This window comes from Peromyscus eremicus, chromosome 1, assembly GCF_949786415.1.
Source record: "Peromyscus eremicus chromosome 1, PerEre_H2_v1, whole genome shotgun sequence".
In the NCBI taxonomy this organism is placed as follows: domain Eukaryota; kingdom Metazoa; phylum Chordata; class Mammalia; order Rodentia; family Cricetidae; genus Peromyscus; species Peromyscus eremicus.
In genome coordinates this window covers 51,351,820-51,377,083 of record NC_081416.1, presented here as the reverse complement: position 1 = coordinate 51,377,083, position 25,264 = coordinate 51,351,820, and the positions used below count along the sequence as shown (strand labels likewise).

The 25,264-nt window shown below is 48.5% G+C and overlaps 1 protein-coding gene across 4 annotated transcripts in view; it reads right to left on the bottom strand.

Moving 5' to 3' along the window:
• Positions 1 to 25,264, bottom strand: part of Fads2 (fatty acid desaturase 2) — a 54,036-nt gene that overhangs the window by 12,726 nt on the left and 16,046 nt on the right. For 2 of the 4 annotated variants that reach the window (XM_059260987.1, XM_059261004.1), the window contains 4 exons: positions 15,651 to 15,761; positions 12,525 to 12,722; positions 12,319 to 12,420; positions 6,130 to 6,255 (listed from right to left, as the gene is read on the bottom strand). In XM_059260987.1, the coding sequence (XP_059116970.1) occupies positions 6,130 to 6,255; positions 12,319 to 12,420; positions 12,525 to 12,722; positions 15,651 to 15,761 (537 nt within the window). Of the gene's footprint in view, positions 1 to 6,129; positions 6,256 to 12,318; positions 12,421 to 12,524; positions 12,723 to 15,650; positions 15,762 to 23,075; positions 23,598 to 24,836; positions 24,956 to 25,264 lie in introns of those variants that run through there. The other 2 variants (XM_059260996.1, XM_059260980.1) reach the window with 2 other exon arrangements.

The following is a 25,264-nucleotide window of genomic DNA, read 5'->3' as shown; positions in this document are numbered from 1 at the left end:
TTGTGTGATAATCCTGACCACGTGGTTGGTAGTGCTTGGGACCAGCTTGTGGGAGGAATATGGAAGAGTTTGCAGCCATAAGCTTAAAAAGCCCTAAAATGCTATAAATAGGGTTTACTGGGCCATTCTGCTGGGAGTCTGGAAGAGCTGAAGGCTGGAAGGCTGAGGGCTGAGGAGGGCTGGCTCCTGAGGTTTTGGAAGGGGACAAGGACTCTTTCAGGAACTGGGCTAGAGGCCACGTGTGGTGTTCTGGCAAAGAATCTGCCCATGTCCTGAGAACTTGGGGGAGGCTGAATTCAATAGCAATGGATTAATTAATGTGTTCGGTGGAGGATATCTCAAGGCAGAACGGCTGTCTGTGGAACAACTCTTACCCAGATCGAAAAGAGCGACGTAGAGGAGCAAATATTAAAAATGTGCAGTTCGTTAAGGAAAAGAGCTCAAACAAAAAGTTGTAGCCAAAGCTCAAGGTAAAACAGGGGCTGTGACTGTTAACAGGAACTGTGACTGTTAACAGAGACTGTGACTGTTAACATAGACTGTGACTGTTAACAGAGACTGTGACTGTTAACATAGACTGTGACTGTTAACAGAGACTGTGACTGTTAACAGAGACTGTGACTGTTAACAGAGACTGTGACTGTTAACAACAGAGACTGTGACTGTTGTTAACAGGGGTGACTGTGACTGTTAACAGGGGTGACTGTGACTGTTAACAGAGACTGTGACTGTTAACAGAGGTGACTGTGACTGTTAACAGAGACTGTGACTGTTAACAGAGAGACTGTGACTGTTAACAGGGGTGACTGTGACTGTTAACAGGAGTGACTGTGACTGTTAACAGGGGTGACTGTGACTGTTAACAGAGACTGACTGTTAACAGGGGTGACTGTGACTGTTAACAGAGGCTGTGACTGTTAACAGAGACTGTGACTGTTAACAGAGACTGTGACTGTTAACAGGGGTGACTGTGACTGTTAACAGGGGTGACTGTGACTGTTAACAGAGACTGTGACTGTTAACGGAGGCTGTGACTGTTAACAGGGGTGACTGTGACTGTTAACAGGGGTGACTGTGACTGTTAACAGAGAGACTGTGACTGTTAACAGAGAGACTGTGACTGTTAACAGGAGTGACTGTGACTGTTAACAGGGGTGACTGTGACTGTTTACAGGGGTGACTGTGACTGTTAACAGAGACTGTGACTGTTAACAAGGGTGACTGTGACTGTTAACAGGAAAAACCTCCAGTTCTTCACTGTCATAACAGAAAAGGTGTCCTCAGGGCAAGGCCCCACCTATCAATGGCTCCAACTTGTGAGATGCAATGCCATTTGAAAAGAGCAAGCCTGGGACCTGTAGAGAGGGCTCCGCAGTTAAGGGCACTGGCTGCTCTTTCAGAGGACCTTGGTTTGATTCCCAGAACCCACATGGCAGCTCACAACCACCTGAGATGTGAAACTGAAGTGTAAGTTACAATGAGATACCCCCTTCATCATTTTAGAGATGCCAGAATCATGGCATACCCTCCAAGGAAAATGACACGTACAGGAGAGAGGCTAGAGGTCTGCAGGCAGGATTGCTGTGGGGACAAAGCTCCCTAAGTCCTTTGGAACACAGACAATTCTGTCATAATCCCTGGAGGCTACAAACGGAGCTTTAGATTTTGGTGTTTGCCATGCTAGGTATCAATCCTGCTTTGGTTGCTGTACCCATCTTTCTGGGCTATGAATGTTTACTCTGTTCCAGTGCATGTTGGGAGTATGGAACATGGGCTTCGATGTTACAGGTGCTCACAGTCTCAGAAGAGGCTGCCCCAGTCTCAGAAGAGACTGTGCACTCACTCAGTTTCTTAAAGATGTGTTTTTCATTTTTATTAACGTGTTTGTGGGCATGTGTGAGTGAAGGTGCCTATAGAGGCCAGAAGAGGGTGTCAGATCCCCTGGAGCTGGAGTTACAAACAGTCGTGAGCTGCCCAACGTGGTTTGCTAAGATCTGAACTCTGCCAGGAACTGAACTTGGGTCTTCTGGAAGAGTAGCAATTGATCTTAACCAGTTCCTGCATTTACACTTGTGAACAGTATTGGAACTGCTAACGAAGACGGTTGAAGTTGAACTGAACGCATGAGACTTCAAGAACAGCAGGGAAGGTTATGGAAGGTTATAACAGCGATGTGTTTGGGTGTTACGAGATGGCACTGAGAGAGCTAATACTGATTATCAATTTGACGGCTCTGGGCTCACCTGAGGAACAGCCTCTGGGAACGCCTGTCGGGGGTTATCTAGGTTAGGTTAACTAAGGTGGGAAGGCCTACTCTACCAGCAGGCAGCGTTACTCCACATGCTGGGGTCCTAGACTGAACCAAAGGAGAAAGCACGCTGAGCATTAGCATTCATCTGTCCCAACTGCAGATGCGGTGACCAGCCAGCTTTGCGCTCCTGCCGTCACTCCTTCCCTACTCGACGGAATCTACCGCCTTTATCACTAAATCCTAAGAAGCTCTTCCTTCTTTAAATGGCTCCTTGTCAGGCACTTTGTAGCAGCAAGAAGAAAAATAATAATACATCAGACACAGGCAAGGTCGTATAGAGGGACTCTGCAGGTTTGAAATGGAGTGTCTGAGGAATAACAAGGGCCTTCCTTGTCTGTCTAGAGCTGAGGGTGGTTTGGCAGGAGTGGCCACAAGGTCAGTTGCTGCCTCTGAGAACTCACAAACTCATACACAGAGCAATGAGCCACGCGGCCACAGCAGGCCCTGGCAGGATGCTAGATGCCCACCCGCGTCCCCAAGAAGAGGGTCTCATGTGTCCTAGGAGCTGGGGCGGGGACTAGAGAGTCTGCTGGAAGCAGGAAGATAAGTGGAAAGCAGGGGTGAGTAGAGAAGGAAGCCCTCAGGTAGGAAGGCTGGCACGCTCCCACTTCTGGGAACACACTGACTACACTATGGGGATAGTGACGTGGCAAAAGGAAGGGGTGGCAAACAAGATTGTCATAGAACACGGTTTAATTAGGCTGAGAGTTCCCACCCAGCGCTGGAACCCCAAGCAGAAATTACAGAGTGGTGCCAGGAGAGAGAAAGCACTGGCCTCCTTATTGTAAGAGTCTAATTGATTGATTGCCTTCCCAGGGCAGCTGAACCAAAGGAGAAGCTAGAACCATGAAGAGGCCTCGGGAGACACTATCTATGCACGAGGAGCCAGCCATCGGTAACTTCCTGAGTACTGGAGAAGCCCTGCCGTTAAAGGGCATGATGCACGTTTAAAAAGGAGCATGCCTGAGGTATTATGCAAAGGAGAAAGCTTTGTCCAGGTCCTGAGGGAGGAGCAGCAGTCTAGAGTAGACATTGGGGTGTAGGAGAGCTCACCAGTTTGGGAAGGGCACTACAGCCCTTTAGTGGCTGAGGACATTGACTGACTATAGAGGATGTAGAAGCAGAACACGTCACACCCAAATCCTCCTGGGGAAAAGTTACAAATTAAGGTTCAGTGAGATGGCTCAGAGGCTACAGGAGCTTGCTGCCAAGCCTGATAAGCTCGGTTACATCCTCAGAACCCACATGGTGGAAGAATAGAACTGACTTACACAAGTGGTCCTCACATGGACCACACACAAATTAAATGCATCAGTGTAAAAATGGGTTTTATCGTCCCCCCCCTCACCCCCACACCCCAGCTAAAAGTTGAGATGTAAAGCTGTAAAACACTAAAAATACTATGTGTGGAGAACTTTCCTAAACTGAAAAGAACATCCAGGAGAGAAACTGGATGCACATGGCCACATAAAACAAACCAAGAACACCCTCCTGGAAGGCGTAAATATGACCAGGTGGGGGAAGACTGCTCTTAATACTTCTGTGAATCGAATGCCCTTGTGGCTGGTCTGCTCTGGTCATCCACACCTGAGATAAAGGCCTTGGCAGGCATCAGCTCTGGAGCCTGGAATGGAGGCTCAAGCCCCTGAGGCATAGCCATTTGGGGCTCTGTTGCGATGGGCTGGACTCTTGGGCACTTGCACACAGTTCAGCCAGGAACCCAGGAAACATGGCTTTTCCCTTGTAAACACCTGAATGCCTGAGAGGCTTTCCACAGACGCTGATGCTGGTCTCCATCTTCAAATGCCACCGCCAAGAGGACAAGCAGAATGCCACAGCCTCCCTCCCGAAGCCAGCCAGCATTTGAGAAGTGAGATGAGACAGAATTCATCAGCTACTGTGCAGCCGGTCTGCAGAGCTGATGAGCCTGGCTTTCCTTTGTTTGTGAGCGACTTAGGACCATCTGTGAGAACAGCTAACAGCTTTACTACAGACATTAAGGAAGCCTTTGTCCTCACTATCAGAAGGCCTCTGGGTAATCAACTCTACTATCCAAACACTTCTAACCAAAGCTAACAAGCCATTTCCTAGAAGAGAAACAGAGACAGGTGTTGGGCAGAAAATGAAATCCCTGCCTAGCCAAAGTTCGGAACTGTGGCTGATTTCCTGTGCGTCTTGGATCAGACAGAGATATGAACCAGAACTGAGGGGACAGGCTCTCTCTCAACTACGTCACAAGCCTTGGATGCCAACACAGTTAGGATACTCCTTCTTCTATGACCCTGCTTACTGAGGGTAAATCTGTATCCTCCCATAACTGCCTGTTGAGGGCTCTGCTCTGCTCTGCCCAGCACTGTAATTTTCCATCACAATGTTGGGATTGAACCCAGGCCTTGAGCACTTTGGGCAAGGTCTCTGCCACTGAGCTATACCCACAGCTTGACTTGTGTCCACCCTCAGTGTATTTCAACAGCTTTCTTTCCCTCTTCCTTCCTTCCTTTTTGTAAGTTAAACCCTAACACAGAAGCTCTATGGTAGAACATGAGCTTAACACCTGTGAGACACTGAGTTTGAAACCCAACACCTACCCCAAAGATGGACTAAGATCAGTAGCACAAAAACTTTTTATATGAAATAGTGCGCATCGTGCTGGACTATACAAATGGAATGTAATACACACAGTCCCCAAGAGGAATGAGACCAATCCCCTTGAACTCCTGGAACAAGGCCCACATTAGAAGTAGTGAGCTGCAGAATAGAAGGCATACTTTATTTCTAGTTTTGTTTTTAAAGAAAACTATATATGCATGCTGTGGTGATTTGAATAGGAAAGGCTCTCATAGATAGGAAGTGGCACTATTAGGAGGCGTGGCCTTGTTGGAGGAAGTGTGTCACCGAGGGGAGGCTTTGGGGTCTCAGAAGCTCAAGCCAGTCTATTTCCTATTGCCTGTGGACTAAGATGTAGAACTCTCAGCTCCTTCTCTAGTACAATGTCTGCCTGCATGCTGCCATGCTTCCCGCCATGATGATAATGGACTAAACCTCTGAAACTCTAAGCCAGCCCCAAATTAAATAGTTTTCTTTATAAAAGCTGTTGAGGTCATGATGTTTCTTCACAGCAATAGAAACCCTAACTAAGACACATGTTCATACACACGCAGAAGATATTGAGAGCTGTAGACAAGCGTTCGTAGCGGGCACTTACAAAGCTCTCTGGCTTCTCACCGACAGTGGTTATTATTGGGCCCACGAAACTTGAGGCCAAGAGGTGACAAGGATAAGACACTGAATATACATTTCTATACTATTTCAATGTTTGTATCAAGTATGTCCTATATTTATAATAAAAAAAAAAGTGACAGTAAAATGTGTGGGAAAATAGAAGGAAGTGTCCTAGATCTGAAGGCTTATCCTGGACTAACTGGTGAATGACAGCCCAACCTACCACTTCCTGTCTTCTGTCTGAGCCTTGCTCTCTTTCTCTCATCTGCTGTTCAGGCCGCCGTTCTCCAGATAACGCTTCCTGCGCACGGGCTGGTCCACTAGACCATCATGGAGACCTAGAATTCTGCCTTCCTGAAAAACTTGACCCAGTTTCCTGTGGGCAGGAGGGACGGATGCACTGAGCCTGCTCATGAGGTTCTGTGTCCAGTACTCTCAAGAAAAGCCACGCAGTGTAAACTGTGGCTGGGATAACTCAGGGTGACTAGGAAAGGGATCTGGGTGGCAGAAGCTGCTGATGTCCTGGTTAAATGCTGACCCTACAGGACTCCTTCCTTCCTCCCATGACACGTTCCAACCAATGCCCTCACTCATACCTCGAGGGCCTGCCACTCGCCAAGGACAAACACGTGCAGGCTCTTTATGTCTGGGTCCTTGTGGAAGATGTTGGGCTTGGCATGGTGCTGGAAATGTCGATGGTTCCACCAGTTGGCGGAGGCACCCTGTAAGGAGAGAGGAGCTAGATGAGCCACACAGGCCAGTGGGCCCTTGACCTTGCCAGTGATGGGTCTTGTTGGGAACCATGTCCTGGTACCTCCAACACAAATGACTGACTGGCTTCTCCATCACATATGGGGATCATGCCTGGAGTCCCTGGAAATCAGACTATAGACCTGCCACTTCTGAACTCAGAGTACTGGTCAGTTTTGAAAGATGTCAAGTCATTTCTCCAGCCTCAGTTTCCCCAGTACTGAGCAAGGGAAAAGGACTTCAGAAACAGTGAAATTATCTCTACCAGGGGACCAGCAGTTTCTCTCCTGACTTATGTGCCAGAGAAATCATGATGTTCACACACACACACAGAGAGAGAGAGAGAGAGAGAGAGAGAGAGAGAGAGAGAGAGAGAGAGAGATTCAAAGCAGCATTCTTAAAAATAACCATGACAGAAACAATTCAAATGTCTATAAACTGGAACTACGACGTGATATCCACACAATGGAATAGTTTAGCTCAACCATAAAAAGGAATGGACTGGGCCAGTAAGATGGTTCTGTGACTAAAGGTGTCTGCCCCAAAGCCTGATGACCTGAGTTCGATCCCTGGGACTCACATGGTAGAAGGAGAAAACTGACTCCTGAAAGTTGTCCTCTGACCTCTACATACGTGCTGTGGCGCTCCTCTCCCCAAATAATAAACACATAAGTAAATGTAAAAAAGCTTTCTTTAGAAAAGAATGACCACTAACACATGATATAAGCATGGGTGACCCTAGAACCACCACACAAAGTGAAAGAAGCCAGTAAAAAACAAAAACCATGGGACTGGAGAGTGGCTCAGCTTAACCGCTGGAAGGGACTCTTCTAGAAGACCAGGGTTCAATTCCTAGCACTCACATGGCAGCTCACAACTGTAATTCCAATTCCAAGGGACTCAACACTCATGGCAAAATACCAATACGCATGAAATAAAAATAAATGAATTAAAAACAAAAATCCCACGTGAAGCTCAGCGGAAGGAAGTTGGTGGCTAAGCAGGGGTAGGAGTGAGCAGTGGAGAAATAGGGTTGGGGTGCTGGAGACGGGGCTGCAGATGTGTGGGGTGCTGCAGATGTGTGGGGGTGCTGGAGACGGGGCTGCAGATGTGTGGGGGTGCTGGAGACGGGGCTGCAGATGTATGGGGGTGCTGGAGACGGGGCTGGAGATGTGTGGGGGTGCTGCAGATGCCCTAAAACTGTGTGCTTGGTGTGTGTCTGTGAAGGTTCTCCCAGGAACTCCAAGCGTTCACTTAAATTGGACAAATGGCTCTCTGCGTGTATTATTTCTCAAAACCACTGTTTTATCTAAATTTTTCCCCGTGGATCAAAGGCCTTCATGTAACACCTGAAACTATCAGAGGAAAATACAAGGAAATGCTTCAAGGTCTAGGTACAGGCAGCCATTTTCTGACAGGACACAGCAAGACAAGTGTGATGGCACTGAATGGAAAGGAAACAATTGTCGGTGACGAGCCAGAATGGGACACAAGCCTCGCCAGCTATTCATCTGACAGGTAAGAATCCATAAAAGGCTACAGTATGAGACACCAAGAGATAAGTAATCCATTCAATAAGTAGACATATGAATTTATGAGGCTGTTGCCTGAGAAGTAAGTACAAATGGCCAGTCTATGAAAAAAAAAAGTTCACTATCCTTGGCAGCAAAGGAGATGCAAATCACCACACCGAGATTCCGTCTCGTCCCAGTCAGAACAGTCACTGTCAAGATAGCAAACAACAAATGCTGCTTCAGGGGTGTGCGTGTGCGTGTGTGTATGTGTGTGTGTGCGCACACGCGTGTGTGAATGGATAAAGAAAACATGGTATGTGCGCAACAGAATATGATTCAGCCATGAAGAATGAAATTATGACATTTTCGGAAAAGGAACAGAACTGGAGATCACATTAAGTGAAATAAGCCTGACTCAGAAAGACAAATGCCATACATTTTCTCCCAGACGTGGACCCTAGATTCAAAAATAGAGACATGAAGGTAGAAGTGAGGCCATCTGGGAAGGAGTGGGAACCAGCGTGAGGGGAGAAGGCGGCAGCGGGGGTGGAAAGGATGAACACGAACAAGTACCGTGTACACTTGGGTGAAAATGTCCTCATGAAATCTAATATTCTCTACAAATTGCATACGCTGAAAAATTAATATAAGCCTACAAAAGAAGAAGAAGAAGAAGAAGAAGAAGAAGAAGAAGAAGAAGAAGAAGAAGAAGAAGAAGAAAGGAAGAAAGAAAGAAAGAAAGAAAGAAAGAAAGAAAGAAAGAAAGAAAGAAAGAAAGAAAGAAAGAAAGAAAGAAAAGACAGTTGAGTACGAGAGGGAATCCCAAGTTTTCGCAGGATGGAAATGTATCTCAGATGACACAGGGTTCATCTGCCATGAGCCCTTTCCAGTGAATGCTGGCTGACAGCCGGGAGGAGCCAACATTTAGATGGCATCCTGGTCCCACAACACAGGGAGCACAACAAGGGCATTTGAATGCCACAGGCTGCTATGTGACTAGTTCTCAAAGCCTTCTTCAGAGTTGTGTCACTCAACAAAGTTGCCAGGTGGCCCAAGTATGACACGGGCCTTTTCTGTCCCGTCAGGAGCAGGTGAAACGTTGACCCTTCGCTGCCTCTGAGCTTTGGTAGGGCCTGACCATCTGCAAAAAGGTCTATTTGCTCCAAACAAGCTTCTTACTTGGAGAGTGTTTTGGAGACAAACACAGCTTCTGAACACTGACAGCATGGGTGGATGGTAAGAAACAGCTGTGGTCTTTGCAGTGACCTCAGGCCCCTGTAGGCAACAGGCTTCAAAACCCACCACAGCAAAAAGCAGCATGTCCGAGTGGGAAGGAGTCGGATGACGCATTCGCGTCTGAAGCCAAAAGGAACAAAATTCCCAAGAGAAGCATCAGATGGAAAAGTCCCTGGCACAAAGACACTGAGGCGCGAGGTAGGTAACAAGTAAGCCGGCTGAAAGCCCACCAACCTAGAGATGTTTGTGGAATGAGGAGTGAGGGCCATCCAGGTGGGATACACACCCCCTCCCTGGACTTGGGACCAGACACCGTGATATTTTGGCTGTTCGTGTTTGATTCCACCCTGCTTTGAGTCTCTCCCATTCGCCTTCACCAGGCAAAGCCCCACTTATCCTCCACGGCACAGGGAAGCTGCATCTGTGAGGATTCTGTGTTCTCAGAATAAGGGGTGAATGGTATCTGCTCCAAGGCAGCTGCTGGCCTGGGCCCAGGGGAGCCAGTGCTGAGCCAAGAGACCATTGGTGAGCCAAGAGACTGTGCTTATCTGAGGCCAGGCTGGGTTCATACTGCCTTGGCCTCCCAACTACTAGGACTGGGCCACAAGGTGCTCCACCACACCTAGCAAGAAGACGCCTCAGCAGAAGTGTAGCCAGCAGAGCTGGGTAGTCAGCTCACAGCCTGGGGCCAAAGAGAAAGTGTGCACCCTGGCAAACGCATCTGTAATACTTTCAAAATCTGCTTTGGGGATCATCTTGTTTTCAAGGGAGACACTTTCTGAGCTTGACATACTTAAATATTTTTAATTACATTATCCTACCTTGAAGTGAGAGTATAGCAAAAGGGTTGGAGCTGTAGCTTGGTGGTAGAGCACTTATCTAGCATGTGCAAGGTCCTGGGTTCAATTCCCAGCACCACAAAGTTTTTTTTCTTAATAAAGAAAAAGCATAATAAATTTTGTTTTGATATAAATAAAATATTTATATTTAAAATAATTTCAACAGACTTTTCAATTTTTGTTTTTGTTTTTTAACAATTTATTTATCTTTATTTTATGTGCATTGGTGTATGCGTGTATGTCTGTGTGAGGGTGTCAGATCTTAGAGTTACAGACAGTTGTTAGCTGCCATGTGGGTGCTAGGAATTGAACCCGGGTCCTCTGGTAGAGCAGTTGGTGCTCTTAACCACTGAGCCATCACTGCAGCCCCAGACTTTTCAATTTTTGAACATTTTATATTTTGGTGTTCTGGAGTTAAAGGGTTGATCATTTAAAAAATGATATATCAGCTGGGCGTGGTAGCATGTCCCTTTAATCCGAGAACTCAGGAGGCAGAAGCAGGTAGACCTCTGTGAATATGAGGCCAGTCTGATCTATATGGGGAATTGTAGGTCAATCAGGGCTACATAGTGAGACCATGTCTAAAAAATAAAATAAAATAAAGCGAGAAAGAGAGAGCAAGTTGTACCACCACACTCAGTTTATACGGTGCTGGGGATGAACCCAGGGCTTCAGGAATCTCAGCAAGCATTCTACCAACTGAGCTACATCCCCAGCCCCCAGAGTAACAATTTCACAAGCAAATGCTCTACAGGGAAGCCAGCCCTCTGTCCTGCCCTTGTTTGTCTGATGTAAGAGCTGTGTTTCAAACTATCCTTCAAGGACTCAAGGCCTTGGGACAGGAAGGGCCCTCAAGACTCTGCCGGAACCTGGAAATAGGACACAGTCCATCTTTGTTCACGGCATGGGGAGGACAGGGGCAGTGGGTAAAATGTTTCTTTCCTACACAGAGGAGGATTTTAGGCCACAGAGGAAAGTACAAAATGAAACAAAGCCCTTATGTGGATTCCCTCCTGAGGTTCTGGGAAGAGTCCAGATTCCCAGCCCTCTAAGGCTCAGGGCCAGGTAAACTGCTAACTGGGAACTGCTGAGCAGATCATTGCTGGCTCACTCACAATCCAATCCAGTAGCAAAGCAAGCGTGCAGTGGGGTCATGGCCACAGAGCGGAGATATTTAACCTGGGCACAGGGCTCTTCCCCAGCCAAAGACGGGAGGGTAGAAGTCTGGGCGACCTAGCTTTTCTGAGGAAGCAACTAGATGCTATTGAGATGGACTGATTATGGGAGACAGTGGGTTTTGTTTGAGAGAGTATGTTATGGTTTGAGTACGGCACATCTCCATCAGCTTGCAGGCTGAACCCTCAGTCCCACGCCAATGGCACTATTTTAGTAGACGGCAGGAACTTGAGGAGATGGAAAAAGTAGATCAACGGAGGGGGGCACACCTTTGAAGGTTGTGTCTGACCCTTTTTTTCTCACAGTCTTCTTCCTGCTTGCCTTGAGTTAAGTAGCTCCTGCCACATGCTTCCACCGGCAGGGTATTCTGCCTCACCGGGGACCCAGAATTAACAGAGCCGAGGATTACAGAGTGACACTTCTGAACCCTCAAGCCACTAGGAGAAATCCTCCCTCTCCTACACTGTTTGTGGCTGGTATTTTGTTGCAGGGTTGAGTACAGTTGGCAAAAAATGGTTTCCCAAGTTGAGGTAACACCTATCAGATCAGCTCAAGGTCACTGGCAAGCTTGGCTTCTGCTTGACTGTAACTCCTCTCCAGGGGGCACGGCCTCATCTGAGCAGAACCAACTCACTGTCTCCATTTTAAACAACTTCAGACCTTTGGTTTAGTTAAGTATTAAACAGTTGGATGTCTCACTAAGGACTCAGCTAAAATGACAGTAGAGGTGATTTGCAGTTCTTGATTTACCATGGCTTTTGGTTGTGTAGCAGCAAGCCACGGATCATTAAACAACCAACAGGCTACATTGCCTTCTGTTGCTAAGCTGTGAGGTTTGGTGGGCTAGGGGAATTACAAACGTTTTTAACTTGGGATAGTTTCCATTTACAGAGAATTGATCTAATGGGATGATTACCCAGGCTGCTGATAGACCCCTCTATCCTCCAGTTCCCCCATTTTCAATGTGTGTGCACATGTAGCTGCATCTTTGCGGGGAGGCTGCACACATGTGCACACGCATGTGGAGGCTGGGCAGTCTTAGGTGGCATCCTCGGGAACACTGTCCACCTCACACTGGCTTGGAGTTCAGCAGGTAGTTCAGACTGCCTGGCCAGTGAGCCCTAGGAATCCTCCTGTCTCTGCCTCCTCAGTACTGGGATTACAAGCACGTCACACTATAATCAGCATTTTTACATGCATTCTGGTATCAAATTCAGGTTTTCCCAAGGGATTTACTTTCTGAGCCATCACCTTTAACCCCAATACTTACCTTTAAGTGGCCAATGACAAACTTGTGGACAATGTGGTTCCATCTGGATTTCTTATAGACAGAAAGATGGCCATAGTCATGCTGCAGCCATCCAGCTTGGGCCTGGGGAAAGAGGGCTGTGAATGTCACTGCAGCATCAGCAAACAGGCACGAGGGATCTGAGGGGTGGGGGTGCTCAGATCCTGGTCAAGGGTGTCAGGCCTCACCTGAGAGGTAGCAAGAACAAAGGCAGTGATGAGGGTAGGAATCCAGCCGTTGCCAAAGTACGAGAGGCTGAACCAGGCGATGCTTTCCATGACGATGATGTGGGCCAGGAGGAGGAAGAAGAACAGGTGGTTCGTTTTGAAGAGGTTCATGTCCTCGGCAGTCTTCTTCAGGGCCCGGAAGTCCTCGGTGATCTGAGACTGTTGAGCAAGGACACAGGAGAGAGTCAGCCACTAGACCCTCCAAGGTGACATGTGTTCAAGCACCGTACACACCATAGCTGTGGCAAGCATCTTGAATCCTGTGTGAGCCCAGTCACCAGATGCAGCAACAGCCACCATTACTACAGATATGTCGCAGCTGGATAAGAAGCAGAAGAAAAGTTGGACTCAAAAGCTTGTACTTTTAATCATACTAAGTGAATTAAGCCAGTGTCAGAAAGACAAATATGCTGTGTTTTCTCAGTTCTCAAGCGGATTCTAGACTTCCTAGATATATAGTATCTTATATGTGCAGATGACACTAAACTAGAAATAAAGCTGTATGGGAACAAGAGGGACTAGCAGGGCTGGAGAGATGGCTCAGTAGTTAAGAGCACTGGCTGCTTTTCCATAGGACCAGGGTTTGATTCCCAGCATTCAGTTGGTGGCTCTCAACTGTCTGTAGATCCAGTCTCAGGGACATCCAACACCCTCTTTTGGCCTCCAAGGGTACTGCATGCATGTAATGCACAGACATACATGCAGGCAGAACACTCAAACACATAACATAAAAATAAAGGTTAAAAAAAAAATTAAAGAACTAAAGGAGGTAGGAGGAGGGGTTAGAAGGGGAGTGGAAGATACGGGACAACATGCTCCGAGTACACTGTATGTGTGTGTGAAAATGGCCTCCTATAACCCCGTGTAGTAAGAATAATAACAGTAATTAATAATAAGCAGCTTGTATCTCCTGACCAGTGTTCTCAGAAGCATTATTCACAACAGGCAAACACAGAAGCAGGAGCTCAGAAATGGCTCAAGGGTTAAGAGTGACCACAGCTCTCCCGGAGGACTGAAGTTCCCAACGTTTATGTAGGGCCACTCACAGCTGCCTGCAATTACAGCTCCAGGGGATCTGATGCCCTCTTTGGACCTCCACAGGCATCCACATGTACATGAGCGCGCCCGCACACACACACACACACACACACACACACACACACACACACACACCCCTTTTTCTTTTTAATTAAAAACAATCCAAATATCCAATGATGGATGAGGAACTAAGTTCCAGGTGTATCAGTCCTTTTGACACTGTAACACAATGTTGTCATCCACAACATACTTGAAAACTTTTTCTAATTCAAGTTACAACACACACACACACACACACACACACACACACATAGAGTAATGTTTAAGTAAGTGTACAGTTTTGTGTTAGGCTGCAGGTTGGGTATACCTGATTGTGTCCTGCACATAGACTCTTCAGCCTTAAAAACAAAGGAAAATTTGGCATACTGCTACAATGTGTCCTATCATGAGTGAAGTTTGTGCTAAATGAAACAGGCCAGTCAGAAAAGGACAAATGCTTGCACAAAGATGTCCGAACAAAACCTACTATTCCGTACGATCAATATACACTAGTTGTCAGATGTGACAGCCCATGCCTGCAATCCCAGCACATGAGAGGGGAAAGCGGTAGGATCAGGAGTTCAAGGCTAGCCTGGGCTACATGAGACCCTGTATCAAAACAATAAAGAAAACAAAAATAACAAAAGATACACTTTTGTAAAGGACAAATACACGATTCCATTCATGAGGTGCCTGGGGGAGTCAAATATTTCAGAGACAATGGAATGATATTTGCAGGGGCTGAGGGGAGTGAGGAGCTCTTGTTAACGTCGCAGAATGTCAGTTGGAGATGATGTAAAAGCTTCTAGAACTGGACGGTGAGGACAGTTCTGCAATAGTGCAGTTGCCGGGCATGCCACAGAGCTCTACACCTCAGAAGAGAGCGCCTGCCTCTTCTGCTACCCGACTCTGTGCAGGTGCAGGACTCTGTGCTCCTGCTCATGAGCACCAAGGACGCCAGAGAAGCCGCAGTGAGCGTTGAACATGGGGGCCAGGGAGGCAGAGAGTCCTCTATGGAGGACCAACCAAAAATCCAGGCCAGGAAAGAGCTTGTGCCCTGCCAAGCAGGCTTTGCTGGGACCCTGGGGTAGAGGCTAGTGAAGAATTACTCCAGCTCAGGCAGGGAGCAGGAGGGGCCAGCCTGGTCCGGTTTCTCTCAGGAAACTTCTCTGCCCTGGATGGCAGTAGGAGGTGCCATCTCCCTGAGACAGACAGGGATGATGGTGGCCCACCCACTCCTGCTGGCACCAAGGCCACACATAGTATGCCTGTTGAAGGGGAAACTACCTCAGCTCTGAGGACCTGAACCATCGCACCCTACACGATCCAGGCCAGCAGGCTCAGGACACAGGGATGGTACCCTCAGCCTTGTTTAGGGCTAGCCGAAGCCTAGGCTCCATGAAAAGGGTGACTTGAATAGGGGAAGGTAAGGATTGAGGGGAGGAGAGGAGAGTGACTCTCAAGGGTTCGAGAAACTCTAAAACATGCTGTTCTACACAGCTCCATCATGCAAGCCAGGTCTGGCCTGTAAGTGGCTTCACCACTAACACTCGGCTGGTGAGGCCTGGGGAGTTATTTTTACATACATCTTTGAAGGCCAGCACTCAGTAGAGGGTCTCACTCAGTGACAAGTGAGTAAATGATGGTCACTCTTTCTCAAAGTGACTCATTCCAAACAGCCACACTTTTCATTAGCTGATACTGTCTCACTATTTCTGCCCTTTCTCAGATAGTCGTGTACTAGACCAACATCTGGCAACTTCATGTAAAGGAGAGGGGCAAAGAGACCCATTGGGAGAGAGGGGATGCCGTTAAACTATCACCCGGCTGGAGGCTCCCAGGGGACACTCTGAGGTCCTCCCTGACCTAGGAGCTCAGGGCCTCCTCCTGGGCAGACTCAAAGGCTCTCCTGTCACTGCCCTGACAGCGGGGTCTTGGGGAGGAAGTACTCTCACCCCTACTGTCCATCTGGCCTCATCCCACCCCATCAAGGTTACAAGTCCCACTCACGCTCTTGCCACGGTCCAGGCTGGGCTCCTCGGGGGCCAGCTCACCAATCAGCAGGGGCTTCAAGAACTTGCCCACGAAGTCAAGGTCCAGGTGGAAGGCGCGGAAGGCATCCTGGGAAGCAGAGAAGCAGGTGGTCAAACTGAGCCCTGGCCCTCTGCCGGCTCCTCTCACTCCAGGAAGGATGATGCTTAGCAGCAGCCCCAATCTCTGCTCAGATAACAAGCGGGACTTCCCACCACCCAGAGGCAAGTGCTCACTCCAGACTCAACCCCAGGACACATTCCCATTGCAGGACTCCAATGGCAAACAGTATCCATCCTGAGCTTCTGCACTGGCACCAGGTCTGCTGAGCTGGCCAAAGGTCTGCGGACAGACAGATCTCCAGGGAGGTGTAGCAGGTAGGCACAGGACTCAGAGAAGACAGTCCTGGACTACTCCTGAGCTGAGTGTCTTTGGCAGTGCACAAACTACACCACCTACCACTCCAGAGATCTTCTCATCACATAGCCACAATTATCAGTGAAGGGATAAGACCCAGGGTAGGAGTTTAACTCAGTGATAAAAATGCTTGCCCAGCATGTGTGAAGCCCTCAGCTCAATCCCTAACATTTAGAAAATGACTACAGCATAGAAAATGTGCTTAAATGACATTGAACAATAACGTGGAACTAGGTAAAATAACTCCTGAAAAACCCTGCCACAGTGTTGGAGGGAACTAAACTATTGTTAAAGACATGGGTTATGCCTTGTTTTATTTTCATTAGTTTGTAAACTTCCTCTAACATTACTATTATGTTCTGCATTTTAATCTCTCTTGTTCCGAAGATGAAGTGAAAATATGCTTAATTCTGGCAACATTAGAAAATGCACAGAAGAATAAAGAAGAGAAATATTCATCATGTGGGAAGTAGTTCTGCCTGCCTCTTCTACACAGTACATGCATGACAAAGATTATCTCCACAAAATCAAACACCTCTCCCGGAGCTGAGTCTGCACCAGCTGCCCCAGGGTGTGTAACTGGATGCTCCAGTTCCACGTTTATCCTGCCTTCCACCACTCAATCAAATTGAGACACTGCAGGATTGAGTTGAACAAGCCATGTAGTACCAGGAAAAATGACCAGAAAAGCCAATATAGTGAGGTAGGGAGATGTAGGTGTGGGACGATGGTCTAAATGGAGACATGTAAACCACACGCTTTCACTAGAAAGGCTCCTGGTTGGAGGGAAAACAGAAGTTCCATAAACTTTTGGGAGGTAGATGTGGAAATAAAAATGGGCACTGGATTTTTGACTCAAAATAGGGATTATTAATTTTTTTTAAGGTTTCATGTCACCCAGGCTGGCTCATCAGCTCACATGTAGTTGAAGATGACCTTGATCTTCCTGCTTTAATCTCCCAAGTGCTGGGACCACAAGCATGTGCCAGCATGCCTGGTTTATGCCATGCTCGGGATTGAATCCAGGAGCATGCTACCAGATGAACCACAGCTCCAGCCGCTAATCATTTTTGTGAATGAGATAGAGGTATTATAATGATCACAGAACATTATGCTTGGGAGAAGATGCTGAAGAATTTAGGGACACATCACATGATGCTGCAACTTTTCTGCTGTTTTACTTTTTAAAAAAAAATTTAGGTTTATTTATTTTATGTGTATGAGTATTTTGCCCGCATATATATATATATATATATATATATATATATATATATATATATATATATATATATATATATATATATATCATGTGTGCCTGGAGCCCAAGAAAGCCAGAAGAGACCATTGGATCCCTTGAAACTGGAGTTACAGATGGTTATGAGGCACCATGTGGGTGCTAGGAATTGAACCCAGATCCTCTGGAAGAGCAGACAGTGTTCTTAACCATTGAACCATCCCTCCAGCCTGTTTCACTTGAGGTTGTTTGTTTGTTTGTTTGTTTACATTTATTTATTTGTGTGCACACCCAGCAGATGTGGAAGTGAGAAAACAATGTTTAGATTGTCCATTCTCTCCTTCCACCACATGGGTCCCAGGGACTGAACTCAGGTCATCAGGCTTGGCAGCAAGAGCTTTAACTGAAGATTCATCTTGTCCACCCTGCTTTGCACTTTTGAGACAGTATATGAGGTAGCACAAACTGGCCTCGGACTTGTTAGACAGCCGAAGGCTGGAATCCCTGATCCTCTTGTCCCTACCTTCCCAGTACTGAGATTAAAGGCATGCTCACCATACCTGGTTTTGATACAACTTAATTTCAAAAGAAAATTGTCTACACATAAAGAGAAAGCGAATTGACCAAACATTACTATTAGGAACTCTTGGTTCAGAAGAGACAGCGTTTCTTTATCTTTCAACCTCTATGTTTAGAAAACAAACAAAATAAATCTCTCCTAGTGGAATAGAAAGGGCAAGATTAAATCAAGGGGCCAGATCAAAACCAAGGATCTTTTCAGAGAGAGAAGCCTGCTGACCCAGGAGCCTCAGGCAGGCGGTGAGGAGGGTGGTCCAGTTTTGCTAGCCCCAGGCTCAGGCTTCTCTACTAAAATAGGCCAAGACTCAGGGAAAGCAAAAGGAGCGGCAGGCAGGTGCAGGAGCAGCTCTGAATAGGCTCCTGGTGGGGTCAGCGGCCCTGATTCTTAAACATGGCGCTTGCTGCTTGTCTGCTATTTCTCCCTCTGCAGCCACCCAGCTTCTTCTCCAGGCACAGCTTCCCTGACCCTGCCACCTCTGGGCAGAACTCACTGTCCTGTCCTTGCGCTGAGCTCAAGGTCCCAAAACCTGTTTCTGAATGTGCCCAGGTTCTTCTGCACAGCACAGCTATGATAAGGTACTTTCCACATCCACAAATTTAGCCCAGGATTTGAGAAGCAAAGACTCAATAAGTAGGGTGCATAGTGCTTCATTTAGTAATCCAGAGTTCTTTGACGACTGCTCAAAGCAGGTGGAGAAGCAGGAGGGACCCTGGATTCCACAGGTAGAGAGTAAAGAAGACAGCAAACACCAGGGACACTGGTTTCTGACTTCCTTTCTGCAGCACATAGGTGCAGGCAGGGCAGAAAGTCTGCTGGTCTTGTCCCTTCCAAGGAAACGAGAATGAATAGGTAGGCCCATGAGCCCTTGGCAAGAGAATATCTGTTAACGCAGGATGTGTGGACTCCCCTGGCTGCACCGGAAGTAAGTCCCTACAGAGGCAGACCAGGCATGAAGATGTGATGCCACTTCCCCCCTTCCCTTTTCATGTATGTGTGCATATGTTTTTGCATATGTGCATGTGCACACATGTGCATGCATGTGGAGGCCCAAGATTAATGCTGAGAACCATCCTCAATTGCTCCTCCACTTTATCCGCCAAAGCAGGGCTTCGCAATCAAACTCAGAGTTCACTGGCACGGTTAGTCTTGCTAGCCAGCTTGCTCTGGGGGTCCTGTCCCTCTGCATTCAGAGGCTAGAATTACAAATCGGCTGCCACCCTCACTTGGTATTTATGTGGGTTCTGGGATCTGAGCTTCATTCTCACTATTGGGCAGCAAGCATTTTAACTACTAAGCCATCTCCCCAGCCCAATTCTATTTGTATTTTACCAGAACCGCTACTAGGGGATGCTGGGACTGGATATGGGGTCTCCCTCCCACAGCAGTGGGCAGGAGTCAGATGGCTCCTACTCAGCTGAGGAGAGAGAGCTACCCTCCAGGCCTAGAAACTCCCAACTCAGGTTCTTTTCCGAATCCTGACCCTCCTGCCCTTTCTACAGGGGCACAATTCCATTTTCTCAATTGCTGCTTTTTCACAAGAGCAGTATAGGAGTGGCTGAAAGACGGAACCCCCCTCTAGTCCCCTTTGCCTTCCTTTGACTCTAAGAGGTAAGCAAACAAGGCAGATGGGCCAAAAAGCGTAGACAAAACAGAGTAGGCTGGAGGAGAGGTGAATGTCTGGAACTGGAGGATCCAGGTTCAAGCCCCAGTCTGAGAAAGAGAAAAAGAGGGAGGGACACAAATCCAGTGGATGCAGGCCACCATCCGTGAATTATTCATCTTTTTGCTGAGGCCCTGCTCAGAGCTCAGCTCGGAGCCATGGAGACACTCAATGAATGTTTGATGAGCGCTTGCTGAAGATGGAAACTCACAAGTGGGGCTCTGGCACTGACCAGATTCCCAAGAAAAGTGCAAACACTGCCTGGGGCGTGGTGACAGTGCTTTGTGCCTACAGCAAAGCTCAGACACAAGAAGCTCTGGGGGATGAGCAAGAAACGACTAAAGATGTGAAAAGAAGAGAAGAGGGGAGGAGAGAGAGAGGAAGGTGAGGCTGGAGGGGTTGGGGCCACAGATCCTGGCTAGGGCTGACCGCCACCTGAGCCTCAGGACAGGACAGCAGCAGGACTGACCTGAGAATTATATGAGATAGCACACACCAATGGATTTGTGAACTGCAAAAACTACAGTTTTTAACGACAGAATCTTACTATGGTACCCAGGCTGGCCTTAAACCTTTGGCTTCAAGGCTCTTGCTTCAGCTTTCTGAGTAGCTGGGGCTCTGAGCACATGACACTAAATGGCTTTTTTTTTTTTCAATTTTTTAAAAATTTATTTTTATTTTATATGCATTGGTGTTTTTGCCTGTATGTCTGTGTAAAGGTGTCCAAAGCCCTGGAACTAGAGTTACAGACAGGTGTGAGCTGCCATGTGGGTGCTGGGAACCTGGGTCCTCTGGAAGAACAGTCAGTGCTCTTAACCACTGAGCCATGTCTCCAGCTCCATACTAAGTGACTTTTACTGATACAAGTAAGGCCAGGATCTGACTACAGAAGGACCATCCTTCTAGGGAAGAAGTGAGCACTTCTGAGGTGTTTTCTTCAGAAACAGAAAATTCTGCACTGGATACCCAGATTGTCCTGAAAATGGCTTCCTTGATTCCTGGCCTCCCTTCCAGCCTCTTGTGAAGACATCATAGATATCCTGGGAGCACCAACAGAGAGAGTGCTCAGGGATCCAGCCTCTATCTGCTCACCAGTCTCTCCCCAAACTCAGGGCATCCTCATCACTCCCCTCAAGCTCTCAAAAAGAAGGCAAGGCCCCAGGGGGCAAAGCTACCTGCGGAACCAGCCTGGAGAGGGATTCCTGCTCTTGGAGTTCCCTTTGAAGGTCTCCTTGTTGCTCAAGACCTTTTTCCAACCTGATCTCAGACAGTATAAAAAGAAAAAAACCGGGGGTGGGGATTCGCCAAAGAAAACACCACTGCCTACTTCACCGTTCTCCAACTCTATCTGTAGGGAGTGTGTTTTGTGCCCCCCAAAATCTTCTTTGGGAAGGCAGTAAGCTCTTGTGTTGCGGCATCAAATGAGCTTGCTTTGATATACTCAGTTCTCTTCTCCATTTCTCAAGTTCTTTACATTCTGGTTGCTGCATTCCTCTTGTCTCATAACTCTCCATCGTGTCCATCTGGTGCTCACTGGGGTAGGGGTTGTCTCCACCTGGTTACACCATGCATGGTCAAGCCCAGTGATCATATCTGTAGCCTACACTGAGTTCCACCTTACCTTTCCTATCATGGGGCTATTAACATCCCAGACACCAGACTGGCAATCAGTGACAGAAAACAGTGAAGGCAGCAGCGAACAGCACGCCAGGTTTTTAGCAAGAAGGAGCAAGCCATCCAGGTATCTGACGGCTTAGCACTGAACACAGACATTTGGAAGAAACCGGGTCAGGGAAACACTAAGAACTTCTAAAACAAAGATGAAATACATCTGATTTCTTAAGTAAACTATGAAGTTCAAGGCGTTATCCAATTGATCTTCCACAGAAGAAAACCAATTTCTTTCATGAGATGGAATAAACAGATCAACTGTATCACATTGATAGTTTTACTTTTTAGGAAACGTTTTGGTGAGAGCCTGGAAAGGAACAGACGTTTTATGATTCGCCTACGGAGTCATGCATAGACTAGCACCACAGAATAGTAGAAAGACCTCCAGTCAGAAGTTGGAAAGTCTTCTCCCTGGAAAACCAAGGTCCTCTCTGGTTGTGGAAAGGTCCAAGCTAGGACACTCAAGGAGTATGAAAAGCTTACACCCACCTAAGGTCTGATTAGCATCACCAATCCCCTGGGCTTAAGCAGGGTCCACAAGCAAGGAAAATAGGCTTTAGGCAGTATGAATATGGTCAGTTCTCTCCTCAGTCTTGAGTAAGATTGTATCCTGTTCATCAAAGCCTCCAGTCCATTGATTAGTTTAGAGTATGGCTACTTAGGTTGATCTCAAAGAGAAGAAAAGAGGTGTAAGTTACAAACTGAAACTAACAAACTGGGACAACGAAAGCTCACTAACAAGTCAGCGCCCTGGACTCTCAGGTGGAATGTGTTCTCTCTTCTTGCCTCTTCCCACTCATCTTTCCCAAGTTCTCTCCAGCCTCGATCTTTCTCTCTGCCTTTGGCTCACCACTACAGCCTCAAAGGTTCCGTCTTCCTCCTTGACTTTGCTTTTACTCTTACCCACCCGACCACACACTCCTTTATTGTTGGGGGTGGGGCCAGGCATGGCGTGGGGTTCTATGCAATTGCTGAGCTACACATTTGGTGTGCATAAGAAGGGCAGCCTTGATTCCAGAGAGGTCCCTGAGATTCCAACAACCTCCAGGAGTGCAAGAAGGAAGGGTGATCCTGGCAAGATTTAAAAACAGAGGGCTATTGAGTTGAATGTCCGAGAGTAACCCCAGAGGCAGATAGACCTGTTGCCAAGTCAGTCTTGGTGCTACCAAATTCACCTTCTAGATCCCCTCTGGACCTGGACTTTGCAAAAGCCAGCCCATTCGCCTTCCATCAATTCCCCACCCGGGTTTCCCAGAAGGCTGGCACTTGGAATGAGTCGGGATAATCCTCGGGAGCGTGGGAACCTGAGCTACTAGGCAGTCTCTGTCGGGCAGCCATTGTGGACTTTCTCAGACAGGAGTCCAAGCAGGAGCGAGTCCTGGCAAGGAACCAGCTTTCCTTCTCCGCCCCCCTGGTCTGGCAGGAGAGTCCCACATATGGCTGCCCGCTCTCAGGCTCCTCTCTGGGCGCCCAAGAGTGGCCATCTTCCACATGGGGAGCGCCAAAGCACAAAGCCGGAGCGCCCCCTTGGGAGAGTCCCTGGCTCCAGCTGTACCGGCGCGCAGTATGCGCTGTGGACATGCATCGGGCACAGTTTGCCACTGATGGGACTTCCACAGCGGTGCTAAGACCTGGAGTCCAAAAGGCTCGGCACAAGTCTGCCCAGCTGGCCCAGAGGACGACGATTCCGGGTGCGAGATGAGAGCAGTAGGTACACTTTCTTTCCCTCCTGGACGTCCTGCGCTCCATTCAGAACTGGAGATCTGTTTGGCGCCCAGGGACCCCGGGTTCCTGACACCGGCCTGCAGCAGACAAGGATGGCTGGCATCCCTAGACCCTTACCGTAGCATCTTCTCCCGAATAGTGTCCGATGACCCGGTGGCCCCCCGGGTGCCGCTGGGACCATTTGGTGACGTTGTAGACCTTGCGGTCGATGACGAGCCACCGGTCGGTGCGCAGGTTGTGCTTCTGAATCTCCTCCCAGCGGAAGGTGGGCATCGGAACCTCGCGTTCCGTGTTCCCCTCACCCTGGTTACCTCCCTTCCCCATGCTAACTGTCCACCCGGATGCTTCGCGCGCTACCGCCTCCGTGTGCCCGCCGCTCGCGGCACCGACGGTCCCTCTCCCGGCCGCAGTGTGCGGTCGGCGCCCTCCTCGCTTTCGGCTTTTGTCTTCTACTCCTCCTCCCACCGCGCCTCCTCCCCTCGCCTTCGCTCCTCCTCGCCTTCACTGGCTAGCCAGTATCCCTGCCTTCCTTCTGGAGTACCCCTAGCTTCCCAGTGCCCCCAAGCGGTTCCCTTCCTCCGCCCCACCCTCGGCCCGCCTGCTGTGGACTTTTGCCTCTGGTGAAAACTCCAGGGTAGCTCAGGGACTCGACACCTCCTCCCCCCACCCCTCCGGCTCCCCCCACTCCGGGCTCCGCATCCTCCCGAGTTCCCCGCCACCCGGGTTTCCACAGTGATCAGCAGAGCGCCTGCACCAATCAGGGCTCGTCGCCCCGCCTGCCATTGGCCCAGGAGGATCTTTCGAAGGCCAGCGGGCTGGAGCGGCGGGTCCCAGGCTCCCCCTCCCTCGCGCCCGCCCGCATGGAGTCAAGCCCTGCTGGGAGGCCGGCGACGTGTCCGACCTCCTCCCTTCGCTGGCTGGAGCCGGGGAAGCCGGAGTAGATCTCAGAGGAGCTGGGAGGGCGAGCGGGGGTGGAAGCTGGGCTTTTCTTTGCGCGCTTCAAAGCGGGAGCGCGCACAGCCCGCGTTCCGGGGATTTGCACCTGATGCCGGCACAAAGGAGGCGCAACGGCTGTGGTGAGCAGCGCTCGGCCTCCGCCTGGATTGTTAAATGAAGTCCCTCTCTGGCTAGCTGGAGCTGAGACTCCAGTATCTCACATTGTCTGCGCGATCCACATTGTTTGTTACTCTCCTGCAACCTCCCTAGAGAAAGGAGCCAGGAGTGAGTCTCTTTTTAACCAGGGTTCTGAATCCTTTCATCAGACCATCTTGGAAAAGAACCGTGGGACCTCTGCTTTCTTCCTCATGCTAAGTGCCGCGGGGGTGGCCACTGGGGAGGATGCCAGGATGAACTGGACACCGGTCTTGTCTTGGACTGCGCAAGAGCACACAGACTGGTTGGGAAACATGGAAGCAATAAAAGCCCACGATTGCACCGACTGCAGGAAAAAAGGCACTGATACCAAAGGAGTAGGGAGAGAGCTCCTGTTCACTAAAGTCTCATCACAATCCTATGATATTGTTATAGCTAACTTCAAAATGAAGACCCCGAGGTTGAGAGAGGTAAAAGGGTCAAAACACACATAGTAGGCAGAGGCAGGCGGATCTTTGTGAGTTCGAGGCCAGCCTGGGCTACAGAGTGAGTTCCAGGAAAGGCACAAAGCTACATAGAGAAACCTTGTCTCCAAAAACCAAAACAAACAAACAAACAAAAAACACACACATGGTTAGCCAGAGGCCCTGCTTGGCTTATTCCATGGCTCTTTCCAGACTTCGGGCTCCCTAGCGCTTCATGACATCGGTGCAAAAGTAAATACTGGTGCAGGGAGTGATGCCATCCCCACAGTCCCTTCCACGGTCCTTTCCACGGTATCCTCACCTCAGCCGGTGCTGGCATCCATCAGGAGCATCTTTTCTTCACTCCACAAACTCCAGACTCAAGGAGTGTGAGGCTTCCTTGGCTTAGAGGAGGTTAAACAGGCAGCCGAACAAAAAGACCTGCCCAAAAGATAAGAGAGAATGAAGTAGGTACAGTGGCCATGTGCATAATGCCAACGGTGAGAAGCCTGAGGCAAGATATGAGTTCATGAGTTCAAGGCTGGCCTGGGCTGCAGAGCAAGATTTTGTAAGGGGAGGGAGGCTTGAATACAAAGAGCAAGACTGGCTTTTATGCATGTTAAAAATTTGATGTGGCTGGGGCAGTGGTGGCACATGCCTATATTCCCAGCACTCCGGAGGCTGATGAAAAATTTTAAGAGTTGTAAAGTTTAGCGAGATAAATGATAGTTGAAAGGGAGCCCCAATAAG